The sequence below is a fragment of the Saccostrea echinata genome, unplaced genomic scaffold (assembly GCF_033153115.1).
Source record: "Saccostrea echinata isolate AGI-Se365-2 ecotype Australia unplaced genomic scaffold, CSIRO_AGI_Sech_v1 ptg000025l, whole genome shotgun sequence".
Taxonomy (NCBI): Eukaryota; Metazoa; Mollusca; class Bivalvia; order Ostreida; family Ostreidae; genus Saccostrea; species Saccostrea echinata.
In genome coordinates this window covers 11,835,950-11,850,000 of record NW_026889774.1, presented here as the reverse complement: position 1 = coordinate 11,850,000, position 14,051 = coordinate 11,835,950, and the positions used below count along the sequence as shown (strand labels likewise).

At 33.5% G+C, this 14,051-nt stretch overlaps 1 protein-coding gene across 1 annotated transcript in view; it reads left to right on the top strand.

The window, feature by feature from the left end:
- LOC133192013 (uncharacterized) overlaps positions 1 to 5,966 on the top strand; it is a 12,237-nt gene extending 6,271 nt beyond the window's left edge. Inside the window, exons 3-5 of the mRNA XM_061327841.1 lie at positions 3,869 to 3,928; positions 5,053 to 5,118; positions 5,480 to 5,966. Coding sequence (XP_061183825.1) covers positions 3,869 to 3,928; positions 5,053 to 5,118; positions 5,480 to 5,542 — 189 coding nt within the window. The 3' untranslated portion in view covers positions 5,543 to 5,966. The remainder of the gene's footprint in view (positions 1 to 3,868; positions 3,929 to 5,052; positions 5,119 to 5,479) is intronic.
- Positions 5,967 to 14,051: the final 8,085 nt, after the last annotated feature.

Below are 14,051 nucleotides of genomic sequence, written 5' to 3'. Positions count from 1 at the left end.
ACTTCGACATATCCGGGGTATTCGAGATATCCGTGTTCGAGATTTCGAAGTTTAGCTGTACTTCCGTGACAAGTGTTTTGTCATGGAATGAAGTAGATTTCAGTTGTGATGTTTATTTATCACTGTTATGATAACAGTTATCGTCATCATTCCTTTGATTTCGACGCCACTTTTTGTATTGAACAGACTCTAATATGTAAACCAGACCCAAACCGAAATCTGGAAAAATGGAACCGAAACCAAACCGAACAACTTGGACCGCGGTTCTCGATTATTTCAGGTACTCGTGACAGCCCTATACTCCAACTGACCTGTCAAAATTACCCCTACCCATTCATTTTTTCAGTACTTTAAATTTTATTATTATAATTTTTTTGCTTCCCAGGGAAATACAGATTGTCCTTATCATTTTTAAAGTTAAGGTTTATCATTTCTCAAAGAAATTTTTTAGATTGAAAGTTTTTACAGCAATGCCAAATTAATATTAAATATGTGTAGCTTTCCTGTGTATACATTATAATGAAAACATCAATGAATTTTTAAGTCTAATGATTATCAATTTTACTAGATAATTTTAAAAAATACCTTCCTACCTACCCACCTTGAAAAATGTAGGTCTGGGTACATTAGACAGAAAAATGTTTAATGATGGCCTAATAGAAAAGCTTGCATAAATTATTATCTGGGTACAATTGTTCACACTGTATTGTTGAGAAGTAAATGACTTAAGTCATCTGACTCATCTTATATAAATGATTTCCTGACTTTTTAGCTCCACTGGTCAGAGAGCAGAAGAGCTAATATGCAATAATAAGGTGTCTGTCCATCCGTCTGTCTGTCTGTCTGTAAACAATTTTTCAAAATGCTGCTCCTCCTACAGTTTTGGTCCGATTTCAATATAACTTGGCACACAAGTAGACTACTTTAAAGGACTTGTCCCGTATGTTTTTCAATTACTTGAAATTAAAAAAAGTATTAAGTTCCTCATAATAACAGTTTATAAATTTCGTGTTTTACTGCGGAATTACCACAGTAATTAAACATTATTGATTAAAATTAAAACCTCTCAGTTAAAGATCCAAGTTTATTAGATAGCGATCACGTGACCATGAAATGTCATAGGCAACAATGGCTGATCAGCTGTATATGTTAAGATTACTAAACTGTACGCGAAACAAAACTTTTTTTTCTGAGTAATGGACGACCAAATCACTGATTATGTCTGTATGAAGTTGAATATTCAACCCTATACATGTATGTTTTAACTGTGATAAAAAAAAAATCCGAAAATTCTGTAAACATTTAATTTAACCTGTTAAAAGTGATGATAGCGAGGGGGACGAGGCAAAGACGAATAAACTCACCTGCACATTATAATTATATAATTTGGCATCTTATTACACGTATTAACCAACTTTTTTCACAAATTTGCAAGTACAGAACTTTGATACTGTAATTCATTTTATTTAATAAGCTTAATTGAAATCATAATGTAGATAAGCGAGTGAAACATCATTGAAATCAGAAGGTGACCAGGGTAATTTATAATAAAACATGCAGTTTGAAAAGGTTTTCTAATTACCCTTTTCTTTAATCAGCTCTTATCAAAATTACCACGCTCTGCTATAAACCAGCAAGTTTCTTTATGATTTAAAATTTCTTTTTTATTTTCTTATTAACATCATTAGACCATACAAATGTAGACAACCACACTGTAGTCCATTATTCTAGTCATTGCTGTTGCAAAGTTTCAAGTCAAAGTGCTACTTTTCTCTTCCTTTGTTACTAGTACAAACAAGTAGAGCTACAGACTCATCAGAGACTTCTGGTTTTTATTGAATTTCATCCAACATAAAAATTATCAACCTGCTTACATCACATGTAACTCGAAAACGTACAATTTCTGGAGTAATGAAATAGCAATCTAATTAGAATTAGATCCTTTACGCTCCTGTATTTTGTTATGTCACTGTAAGGATCTAACAACTCCCCATTAGAGGTCATCTCTGCATGATTGAACCGACATAACAAAATTTAGGAGCGTAAAGGATCTAATTTAATTAGATTGGAAATAGCCTAAATGTCTTAACTGATTGAAACTGAATACAATAATTTGTTAGATACATTTTTAAACAGAGTTAAAACTGTTTACGACCTAACATTTTCTCTGCTTTTGCATAAATTTTGTTGTTGGTCACATGCAAGTGGAAGGTTTAAAGGAATCAGTTATTTATGGAGATTTGGGCAACATGAATTTGTTGGACCCTCCAACAAAAAAGATATCCCCATGCAACCTTTGGCTTCAGACAACTTTTTGTCTTCAATCCAACGTATCATATGTTGGCCTCTTACCAAGTTAATATCTGTGTGGTACTTAAAAGCTGTTTTTAAATAAAAAAAATGACCTGTTTAAAAGGTTGGAGAAAAGATAGTTCATTAGATAAATCTGGTATTTATGATTGCATATATTTCTATGTTTTCCGTAAAATTATGGTATTATTTAGTCTTGAAATAATATAGTAAATCAAAAAGAATGGAACAAAAAACAATAAATGGAAGCAATCCATTTTTTAGCTCACCTGAGCCGAAGGCTCAAGTGAGCTTTTCTGATCACATTTTGTCTGTAGTCTGTCTGTAAACTTTTCACATTTTCGACTTCTTCTCAAGAACCACTGGGCCAATTTCAACCAAACTTGCCACAAAGTATCCTTGGGTACAGGGGATTCAAGTTTGTTCAAATGAAGGGCCATGCCTTCTTCCAGGGGAGATAATTATGAATTTGTGAAAAATTAATGGCATCTTTAAAAAATCTTCTTCTCAAGAACCACTGTGCTTGAAAATATGAAACTTATGTGGAAGCATCCTCAGGTAGTCTAGATTCAAGTTTGTTCAAATCATGACCCCCAGGGGTCGGGTGGGGCCACAATGGGGGATCAAAGTTTTTCATAGGAATATATAGGAAAAAATCTTTAAAAATCTTCTTCTCAAGAACAGCAAAGCCATGATTGGTCATATTTAAATGGAAGCATCCTCAGGTACTGTAGATTCAAGTTTGTTTAAATCATGACCCCCGGGGTAGGGTGGGGCCACAATGGGCGATCAAATTTTTACATAGGAATGTATAGGAAAAATCTTTAAAAATCTTCTTCTCAAGAACAGCAAAGCCATGATTGGTCATATTTACATGGAAGCATCCTCAGGTACTGTAGATTCAAGTTTGTTTAAATCATGACCCCCAGGGTAGGGTGGGGCCACAATGGGCGATCAAATTTTTACATAGGAATGTATAGGAAAAATCTTTAAAAATCTTCTTCTCAAGAACAGCAAAGCCATGATTGGTCATATTTAAATGGAAGCATCCTCAGGTAATGTAGATTCAAATTTGTTCAATTCATGCCCCCCCCCCCCCCAACCACTTTTATATTTAAACTTTTCAACCTTTCAAAACTGAACTGATTTCTGCTCTTTCCTAGCCACAGTGCTCAGGTGAGCGATGTGGCCCCTGGGCCTCTTGTTTTTATTCTGCTATAAAATTCAGTTCCCAGTGCATGCCAGTTTTATATATGGTTTACGTATATTTGTCAGTAAAACTTTTAATATGTAATATGTACATACAAAGTACATTTTCATATTCCTATACCGGTACTTTGTATGGGGTTCTGGTGTTAGGGTGGGGCTCTATTGATTATATAAAGAAAATGCATTATTTCTTTGAAAACCTTTTTTCTGCTGATGGATTTTGAATAAACTAAGTACATAGTTATGATGAGCAAGAGTAGCTCTTCAGAAATTATGAATTTCATGGCCCCTGGATCAGGGGTTTTCTGGTGTTAGGGAATTTATATACACTTCACTTTTTTTATTACAGGAAATGGAAAAGGAAAATCCCGATGTCAATTTTGTCAAGGTGGATGTTGATGAAAACTCTGTAAGTTTCTGGTTTAATAAATCCATAAAATATAACCAAAGAATTAAGGAATGCAATTAAATATAATCAATGATTTATGTGACAGTTTTGTGTACTATATTATATGTATGCAGTGTTTGAAACTCACCATAAAATTAGCTAGACATGCAGGACTGACTGCTAGTGAAAGTTGTCAGTCACAAAAATCTACTAGCCCAAGATAATAATTGTCTTTTATAACTTTGTTTTAGAGATAACGTGAATTGGGCCAGCTAGATCACCATAACTTCAATTTCGATCCGGATTCTATAGGCTGACGAATTCTACCCCCTTTGCTTCTTACACTTTGCTATCGATACTATTGGTTGATCTGAAAGAAATTTATCAAATATGTGAATTTTAATTTATGGTAAATTTTAACACATCAAGCAGGGCGTCCATTTGTGCAGACCTGTTTGCCCGTCACAAAATTTTTGCATCTCGGGCTGTCAGGTGCATGGTTATTTTAAACACTGCATGTATGAAGCTTTTATTACCTCATCTGGAATTATATTCTTAAAGCAACACCGTGACACACAAACGGGATGACAAACACAGAATTTTTGCATGACCCATGCAAATTTTGTTCATTTCCTGAAAGTATTAGTTTCAGAAAATTACAGGTTTCAGAACCTAAAAAATCTACTTTTATGAAGAAAAAAAATAATTGTTGTATGGCGCAACACAAAAATATTGCTTTACTTCTTGAAGAAGTTACCATGGTCTCAAGTACCAAAAAATGAATGTCAGTAGGCCAAGATTTTTGATACAATCTTCAAAAAAAATTAGAAAATATTTCTCACCTTTGCATGCTCCAATCAAATGTTGTTTACAAGTTTACGCTGAAAATTAAAGTGGCGTGACCTTGACATGCACAATAACAACGGAACAGTAGATACAACCTTTGTTTTCCCGGCACTTATATTGTGCAGTCTTTTTTTGCTTTGCAGTGCAGTTTAGTTGTCATATCTTCGCTATACTCATAATTTTCATAAATCTTTCGCTTCATGATACAGTTATCTTAAAAGAAACAAATGATTTTGATTCATTATGTAACTTTAAGAAACTAACAATGATGAAGGGTGTGTTGTTTGTTTTTCATGTAGGAGACTGCTGAAGCCTGTGGAATCTCTGCAATGCCAACATTTCACTTCTACAAAAATGGGGAGAAGGTTGGTATAAAGTTTAATTGTTAATCCAGATAAAAATGTAGAGTTTATGTCTCCATGCAGGTCTCTTTGTTTCCTTGCCTTGGGAGGAAAAGTTCATTTTTATGAATTACTATAAGGACAAATATTACACTCTCCTGGTTACAAGAAACAAAAAGAGCCTTTTATTATCCATTTCTTATTTGGCCATTTTAATAATAAAAAAAAATGTTTACTTGCCCTCTGCCAACTCAGGATTTAAAAAATTGGATGCATAGGTAGGGTTTTTTTCTTTTAGGCAATCAGGAGAGGACAAACAAACTATTTTTTTTAATATGGCCTTCATGTCTTACATACGTTAAATTGTATTGTTTTCTTTTTTTAGCTGGATGAAGTAGTTGGAGCAGATGAGGGAAAACTCAGGGAATGCGTAGCAAAATTCAAATAGATATTAAAAATCATGTTAGAAAAAAAAATTTAACTTCTTTATAACTAATTGTTGTAATGGCTATTTATCTACTTTTCCTGTAAATTATGTCAGACTGTGATGAATTATCAGAAATCTAGCCACATGAAGGGCATTGTATTTCTATTGTTTAATGTTTACATTTCTTTTGAATTGTATTTTCAGTCTTAAATTGAATAGCACTAAGCAGTATGCAGTAGTCTCATACTAAGAGAATTGTACAGTGTACATTAAAAACAAAGATTCTGTCAAAAATTTGAAAATAGGATAATTAATATATATGCATTGTACATGTATACATGTTTTTATTTTAATTAGGTATTGGGAATCATTAATGTCTATTTTACAGTATTGCACACTGTGGCCTTTTTTTGCACCATTATGCAATAAAATCTTTACATTCAAAGTTCTGTGATATGTTTACTTTGCTATTTGTAGAAATACATGGTTAACTCATCTGAGTTAAAGATTTAAGCTTTGTTTTCTGTCTCTGTCTGCCTGCTTTCTGTTAACTTCTCACTTTGTTAACTTCGTTCACATTTTGGATTCCTCTCAAGCACCACTTATGTGAACCACTCCAACCAAACTTGGCACAAAGCATACTTGATTAAAGATTCCAATATTTTAGCTCTACTGGTCAGAGACCTGAACGTCTGAACAATTTTTCAAAATGCTTCTGCTCCTACAGTTTTGGTCTGTCAGTATAGCTTGCCATACCAAAAGACTACACCAATGTACATAATTCTATTTATCGGTTTTTGATTTTGATGAAAGGTGTTGATATGGTTACTAAAAATAGAAATTTCTTTGAAATTCTTTCGAAATTTCACTCCACCTACAGTTTTGGTCTGATTTCAATATAACATGGCACACAAGTAGACTGAACTAAGATAAATAATTCTGTGTATCGGTTTTTGGTTTTGATGAACTGTGTTTGGTGTGTTACCATGGTAACTAAAAATATAAATTTCTGTAAAATTCTTTCAAAAGCTACTCCTACAGTTTAATAATAATAAATAATTGTAATAAATCTTCCACAAAAAGAGACTAAACCAAAGATCATTATTCTTTTTATTGCTGTTGCATAGGTTAAGTCCAAGTGCTACATGTACTTTTCTCGTCTTATTATACGTACAAACCAGTAGAGCTACAGTCTCGTCAGAGACTTCTAGTTTCTTAATTGAAGTACCATGCTCTATATCAATGGAAGACATTTACTACATAAAGTGAGTAACAAGTGGTCCAATAGCCTAAAGGTCACCTGAGTATGATCAGGGACCTATATATGAAGGAGTTGCCTATCCCGTTAGTATATAGGTCCTTGGTATGATACAACCCTGAAAAGGATTCATGGAATGGCAAATAATTACACCTTTATGAAATGTTCCTATATACATTTTGACTTAAAAAGTCTAACATTTCCCATGTTTTTCTGAGCGGACCAACAAATTCAAAGTTGGACAGCTGAGTGAGATATTGGACTTGTCAATAAGATATTGGACTGCCGTGACGTTTTTTACGTCGCAATGTAGAAGGGATCAGCTATATCTTATTTGCATCATCGGTGTTCATCAGTTACGTGTTTCTTAACCGAGTTAAATCTGCAGTGCAGGTATATGAAATTTACATGAATTATTGAAACATGTGTCCCCTCGCTTTCGCGAAAGCGGGGGACAAAAAAGATAGGACTTTCATAATATACACGTATATTACCTAAGACAAGACCTTTCTAATTATCCTATGACTTTTGACCCTTTGGCCTTGACATTGAAGTTTGAATGGAATTCGGCGCAAGAGATGTTAAAATAAAAAGTTAAAGGTATATTAAGAAAACATTGACTCTGTTCTCTGGCAAAATTCGTTTTGTCAACCCCTCAAACCAAACGAATAGTTTGGTTCTTGGGTCCGACAAAACGCATGTTGCTCTCGAACCCAGTCAATAAATGTATAGTACATGTGTCTTAGCACAATGGCCTCTCTTGCTTTATGAATAATATTTTAAAAATGTACATGTATGTGATATTTTTTGTCTAATTTTTATTCATGTATTACATGTATCTATAAGTCAACCAGACTTGAACTATGAAAGTACTTTTTGTATTATATACTGTGTATAAAAAATTCGTTCGTAATTTTTTTATTCAACTTAACATCAAATACATTATTTACATTGATTAACTATCATAAATGAATAACAAAGGGAAATGACTTTTTTTATAGAAATAATTTTTTTATAGTAAAGTAAATGATTATAATAGATCCCCACCACAACTCCAGACCCTATAAGGGGCTATGAATTTCTCAATTTTGGGGAAAAAACTTTATCTCATCGTAACCATGCAATTAGTTTGCATTCCAAATACTAGTACCCAGGAGCAGAGAAGATTTTCAAAGAATGAGTGCATTTTTACTACATGTATATGATTAACAGAAACCCTCCCTAACACCAGAACCCCCTCACCCAAGGGCCATGAATTTCACAATTTTGAAAGCGTAACTCATCATAACCATGCACTTATTTTGTCTGCTAAATACCCAGGAGAAGAGAAGATATGATCAATGAGCCCCGCCATAACCATGCACTTAGCTTGTCTGCTTAATACCCAGAAGTATAGAAGACGATTTTCAAAGAATTAATACATTTCACTTTATGATCAATACAGCCCCGCCCTAACACCCAAGGCCAATGAATTTCACAATTTTGGTAGAGGGACCAATGTTCATTGATTTATTAGAATCATGCCAACAGTTCGACTGTCCAAGAGTAAAGATTTTAAGATTGCATATTTTTCCGCTCACCTGAGCTGAAAATCTTCTTCTCAAGAACCGCTGGGCCAGAAAAGCTGAAACTTACGTGGAGTCAACCTGGGGTAGTGTAGATTTTAAATTTTTCAAATCATAACCCCTGGGGGTAGGGCGGGGCCATAATAGGGCATCCAAGTTTTACATTGAAATATATAGGAACAATCTTTAAAAAGCTTCTTCTCAAGAACCACTGGGCCAGAAAAACTGAACTTATGTGGAAGCATCCTGGGGTAGTGTAGATTCTAAATCATTCAAATCATGACCCCTTGGAGTAGGGCGGGACCACAATAGGGAATCCAAGTTTTACATTGAATTGAAATATGTTGGAACAATCTTTTTTTAAAAGTCTTCTCAAGAACCACTGGGCCAGAAAAACTGAAACTTATGTGGAAGCATCTTGGGGTTGTGTAGATTCTAAATTATTCAAATCATGACCCCTGGTAGTAGGGCGGGACCACAATAGGGAATCCGAGTTTTACATTGAAATATGTAGGAACAATCTTTAAAAGTCTTCTCAAGAACCACTGGGCCAGAAAAGCTGAAACTTATGTGGAAGCATCCTGGGGTAGTGAAGATTATAAATTGTTCAAATCATGACCCCGGGGGTAGGGTGGGGCCACAATAGGGCATCCAAGTTTTTACATTGAAATATGTAGAAAAAAAAATCTTTAAAAATCTTTTTCTCGAGAACCACTGGGCCAGAAAAGCTGAAACTTACGTGGAAGCACACTCGGGTAGTGTAGATTCTAAATTATTCAAATCATGACCCCTTGGGGTAAGGTGGGGCCACAATAGGTACTACAAGTTGGAAAATCAGGTGAAACACAGCAAGACCAAAGTTACTCAGGTGAGCGTTGTGGCCCATGGGCCTCTTGTTTTATGGTTTTAGTTCCACCCCCACCTCCCAGTCCCCACCCTGGGAACCCTGAAATTCACAAACGGGGTCAGGTTAAAACTTTTTTTCTAGAACCGTTTGACAATAATATAAAAATTCTTCCGAAAGCTTTTTAAAATATACTAGTATACGGATTTATGTTTGTTCAAAACTGGTGGCTAGGTATGAGCAACAATCAGGAATCTCACTTTTGTCAAAATCAAAGGAGAAAATATAACAACTCTTCTATTCAAAAATTGTATATATTTATCATACGTAAAATACATGCAATTTGCAGCATGCAGGTTTCAACTTCTTTCAGTACCAAGTTTTATTCATACAATACTACATTACCCTTATTTAACTATACTGCAACAAAAAAAGGAGGGATTGCAACCGGCCTTTCAGTGAACATTTCCATAGTAAAAAGTTGTGTTTGGAAAAAAAGTGGGGGTGGGGATGAGGGCAGCCCCCCCCCCCTCCCCCGCTACAGTTCTGAATAACGCTACAGATCTACAGCTATCGCTGCGGACGAGGGAGAGGTGCTGCAACTTTAAGTCACTTTAGGTCTAATTCATATGATTAAATAAAGTGGTGAATATTTAAAGGTATGTTACATGTATTTTACAGGAAAAGAAATCATCAAATATGTAATGAATTTAAAATTAACAAAGCAGGGCTTACAAATGCAACCTTAGGACGGATACAGCACTAAACGGATAACCAATAAAAAAAATCCGAGTCAGAATTTTTTTACAAGCAAAAATATTTAAACACACACACACACAAAACACAAATCAAAGACACATGTATACTGAACTACAAGACGTACACATCGTGAAACCCATTTTTTTTAAGGATACTTCTAATAGACAAGACTCTTTCCTTTTTGTACGACTCTTCTTACCAGCTTACGAGGGATACATGATTCCTCATTGGGGGGGGGGCAAATGAACATTTTATATAAATTTAATAACGATGAAAAATCAGGAAGACCCCCCTGCATGCGGGATCCGCTACTGTACATTATTCATATGTCCAAGGCAAGGAGTTGTTCATATCTCTAAATAGCCGTTCTCCACTTAATTGGCTTCTGTTTTGAACCAAAATATGATACATGTATAGGCTACCACCTTCTTAACTTTGGACTTAAATCTAAGACATGTATCTGCCTTAAGATTAAGATAGATCTTAAGATTATCATAAGATATGAGTTCTGTGAAACAGCTGTAGCGCATCTTAAATATTGAGACAGATCTTAGTCATAAGATACTGAGTAGTTTTATGAAACGGACCCTTGGTTTTTTTTCTGTCTTGATACAGGGTTGGAAAAGACACACTACAGTATACTATAAAATTATGTAACAAATATCTGTATAATGATAATAATAATAATAATAATAATAATAATATGTAATATTACGATATTTCCCTATTAAACCAAACTTTTTTTTATTCAACCCTAATTTATACTTTTATATCTATATTGAAAAATGAATTTCACCAAACTCAATATATAAAATGTACTATAATTTTACTATGTAAAACCTAAAAACGGAGAAAAGGTTAAGATCAAACCCCGCTTTTTCCAGATTGTTGGTTTCCTACTCAAACATGTAAAATGGTACGCATGAACCTTTTTACTTGTTAACTTTTTAGGTGTTCATAGAATGGAGAAAACAATTTTAATTGAGAACAGAACAGGAACAGGTAGAATTAATTATACTGAGTAAAGTCACATATGACCACGCCCCTCTTGTCATTTTGCAACATCAGATTAGAAGACAGCGGACCAATGCTAAAAAAGTCGTGAGACTCTCAACTTTGTATTAAACTTTTATACCAGTTTCAGATTACTATTAACCTATTTTGGTTTTGACAATTTGAATGGTTTGTCTTGTATCTCTTTTCAAAAGGACACTTTTTAATGGTTATGGTCACCCATTCTACCGATTTTGTATACATTGTGCTTCCAGATCAGACAAACGGTCACAAAAATTAGAGGGTTCCCCTCGGGGGATTACCAGTGACTGGACAGTCATTAACGAGATTATAACTGACTGAGGCTATTCTTCATTGCTATTTAATATAGCTTCTTTTTTTAAATTTATATTTCCTTCGCTTCCAGAGGTTCAAAGTCAGTTCATTTAGCTAAGCCTAGTCAGCAGAGGAAACTAGTTCTATATACATGTATATAGATTTAAAAAGTTTCTAAAAGATCGAAGATCGACCTTTTTAAACTTATATATTCATTTGTATATTTAAAAAAAATTCAGTTTTATAATTTACATGTAATAATGTTTGTTTGTGTTGATTATTTGTTTCTTCTTTTTTTCATATAGCGGAATTTCATGATATATTGTAGTAATGAATATGATGTATAGTAACTGAAATTAATGAAAAGGGGTTCCAGGGAGGTACCCCTCCCCTCCACACACACACACACAATTAAATATAAATTCACACACACATTCTAATTATTACAAAGTCGCTTTACAGATTTTCCTCCTCTTGCATTGATCAAATCGTCTTCCAAAATAAGAACTGTAAACCATTTGTAATTATTGGTGTATCAATTGATGTCTTTTGTGTTTATTTGATAAATAAAGTGCAAAACAAAATCATTTTCCTTGTACTCGATGTTTATATACATGCATTATAAGCGTGATAAAAATTAGCTTGGGGTTTAACAGGACTGAATTTGCTCAAGAAAATTAACACACTAATCTTGATATTACATTTATACCGAGTACCCGGGTACTCGATCGGAAAATCGTCCGAGTATTCGATTATCAAATATTAACCGATTCGACATCCCTAATATATATATATATATATATATAGAGAGAGAGAGAGAGAGAGAGAGAGAGAGAGAGAGAGAGAGAGAGAGAGAGAGTACTTTAATTCTTCAATTGTACAATACTAAAACAAACAAGGACCTTATATTTGATTGTGTGAATCAGAATGTACAATTTAAAAAAGAAAATTGAAGTTACAAATAAGAATTACTAGACCGTTGGTAAAACTTCTTTATGTTTATTCAAAAGATTGTAGAGAGAAATTACTCAGAGACATAAATAACAGTTATGTGTGTCTCTCGTCCATTCGAGATAATGATTGCGCATTGTCATATCTGTTATGTAATGTACAGCTATTGTTCTCCACAAAGAAGTATTGTCATTGTCATTGATTCAAGAAGTCATTAGTTCAACAAATTGCAAAAAAAAAAAAAAATTAAATAAATAAAAAAAATAAATAAATAAAAAATAAAACATCTAGACTATAAAGGTTTCAATTATGAATAATACCGCGAAGTGGGAACTCTTTCCATACTATTTTCATTTTGAAGTCGGGATCGGCGTTCCATCCAAATCCGAAAGCAAAATTTCCTGTGGAGTCGACTTGGGTTACAAGGGACCGAATTTTTAACATATGATGCTTTTGTAACCAGCAACATTTTGTCTGAAGTGAGTGATATTGTGACAACTTATTGTATGTTCTTATGGGCACGCCTTTCTGGCAAATGTGTACAAATCTTATTCGGAGTTTTCACTTGTACTAAAAATATTGATTTAGTTGCAATTTTTAAACATGTTTTTTTATGTGTTTTTTTTTAATCTGTACTTTTGTCAGAGTTTAATCAACATGTACATATTCCAGCCTTATAATTGGTATGCTTTCTCAAATATTATAATATACTGTAGTTGGATTATGCAAAGTATCTGATCAAGATCCAAAAACAAATATTTCAATCAGGAAGGATATTAACATTTTACAATAAAAAAAATATTTATCAAATAAAAATTCCTGTTTGGAAGGTGTTAATATAGTTGTTCTTCATCCATTAGTTCTGCATCTTATATATAAAATAGCATGACAGCACATTGAGACCTTTTGAATAAGCTCTGATGATGATATTTAAGCATTGAATTCTTATTTTTGGATGTTGTCAGTCCTATAACAGCACCTGGCCATGCCAACAAATTGAATACCGCACATTAGCGCAGTATGATAATTTGTCGGCACTGACAGGTGCTGTTATAGGACCGACAACATCAAAAAATAAGAATTCGAAACTTATATTTACATCCTTTAATTTAATCTCTTCTTAAATTGTTAATTTCATTAATCTTTATTATGAATTTAGTGTCCTTCAGAACTGGTGTGCTTAATAGATGTAAGAGTCGTTGTAAATGAATATTTTGAGGGGAAACATGACAAATTTATTTTAAACGTACAATTGTATGAGCTTGTATATACCTTCTACCCTGAAAAAATTCTTATAAAGATAAAATTCAACTCATTTTTTCAATGTTTTTTTTCTTGCTTTGAATTTACCTGTACATGTACATGTCATGTTGACATTCAGAACTCTCTGGATTATTCATAGTAAATGTGTAGAGTTATTTACCCCTGTCCATTTTGCTACATTGACAACACACTGAACGATTCTATCATTAAATCAGGTCCGTAGGACAATATCATTTTAACAATGGAATGTTCTTCTATCTAAAGCTTAAGACATGCACATAGTTTGTGTACATAGCTTAATTCACCTCACTTCTCACAATGTAATTTCACTTCAAGGTAGAATGTACCCCTTGTAAACTTACAGACATGTATGACTGCATGACTGAATTTGACAGAAGGAATTAAAAAATGTCTGAAATTATTTTTAAAACTTAAAGCATCATTAAAATCTGTCAAAACATTCCTAAACTTTATTTTGAGTAATCTCTACCAGTCACTTCACCAGCAAAATAACAAATAAGTGTAAATATAATTGCTACAATGACTTATACTGTCACACTT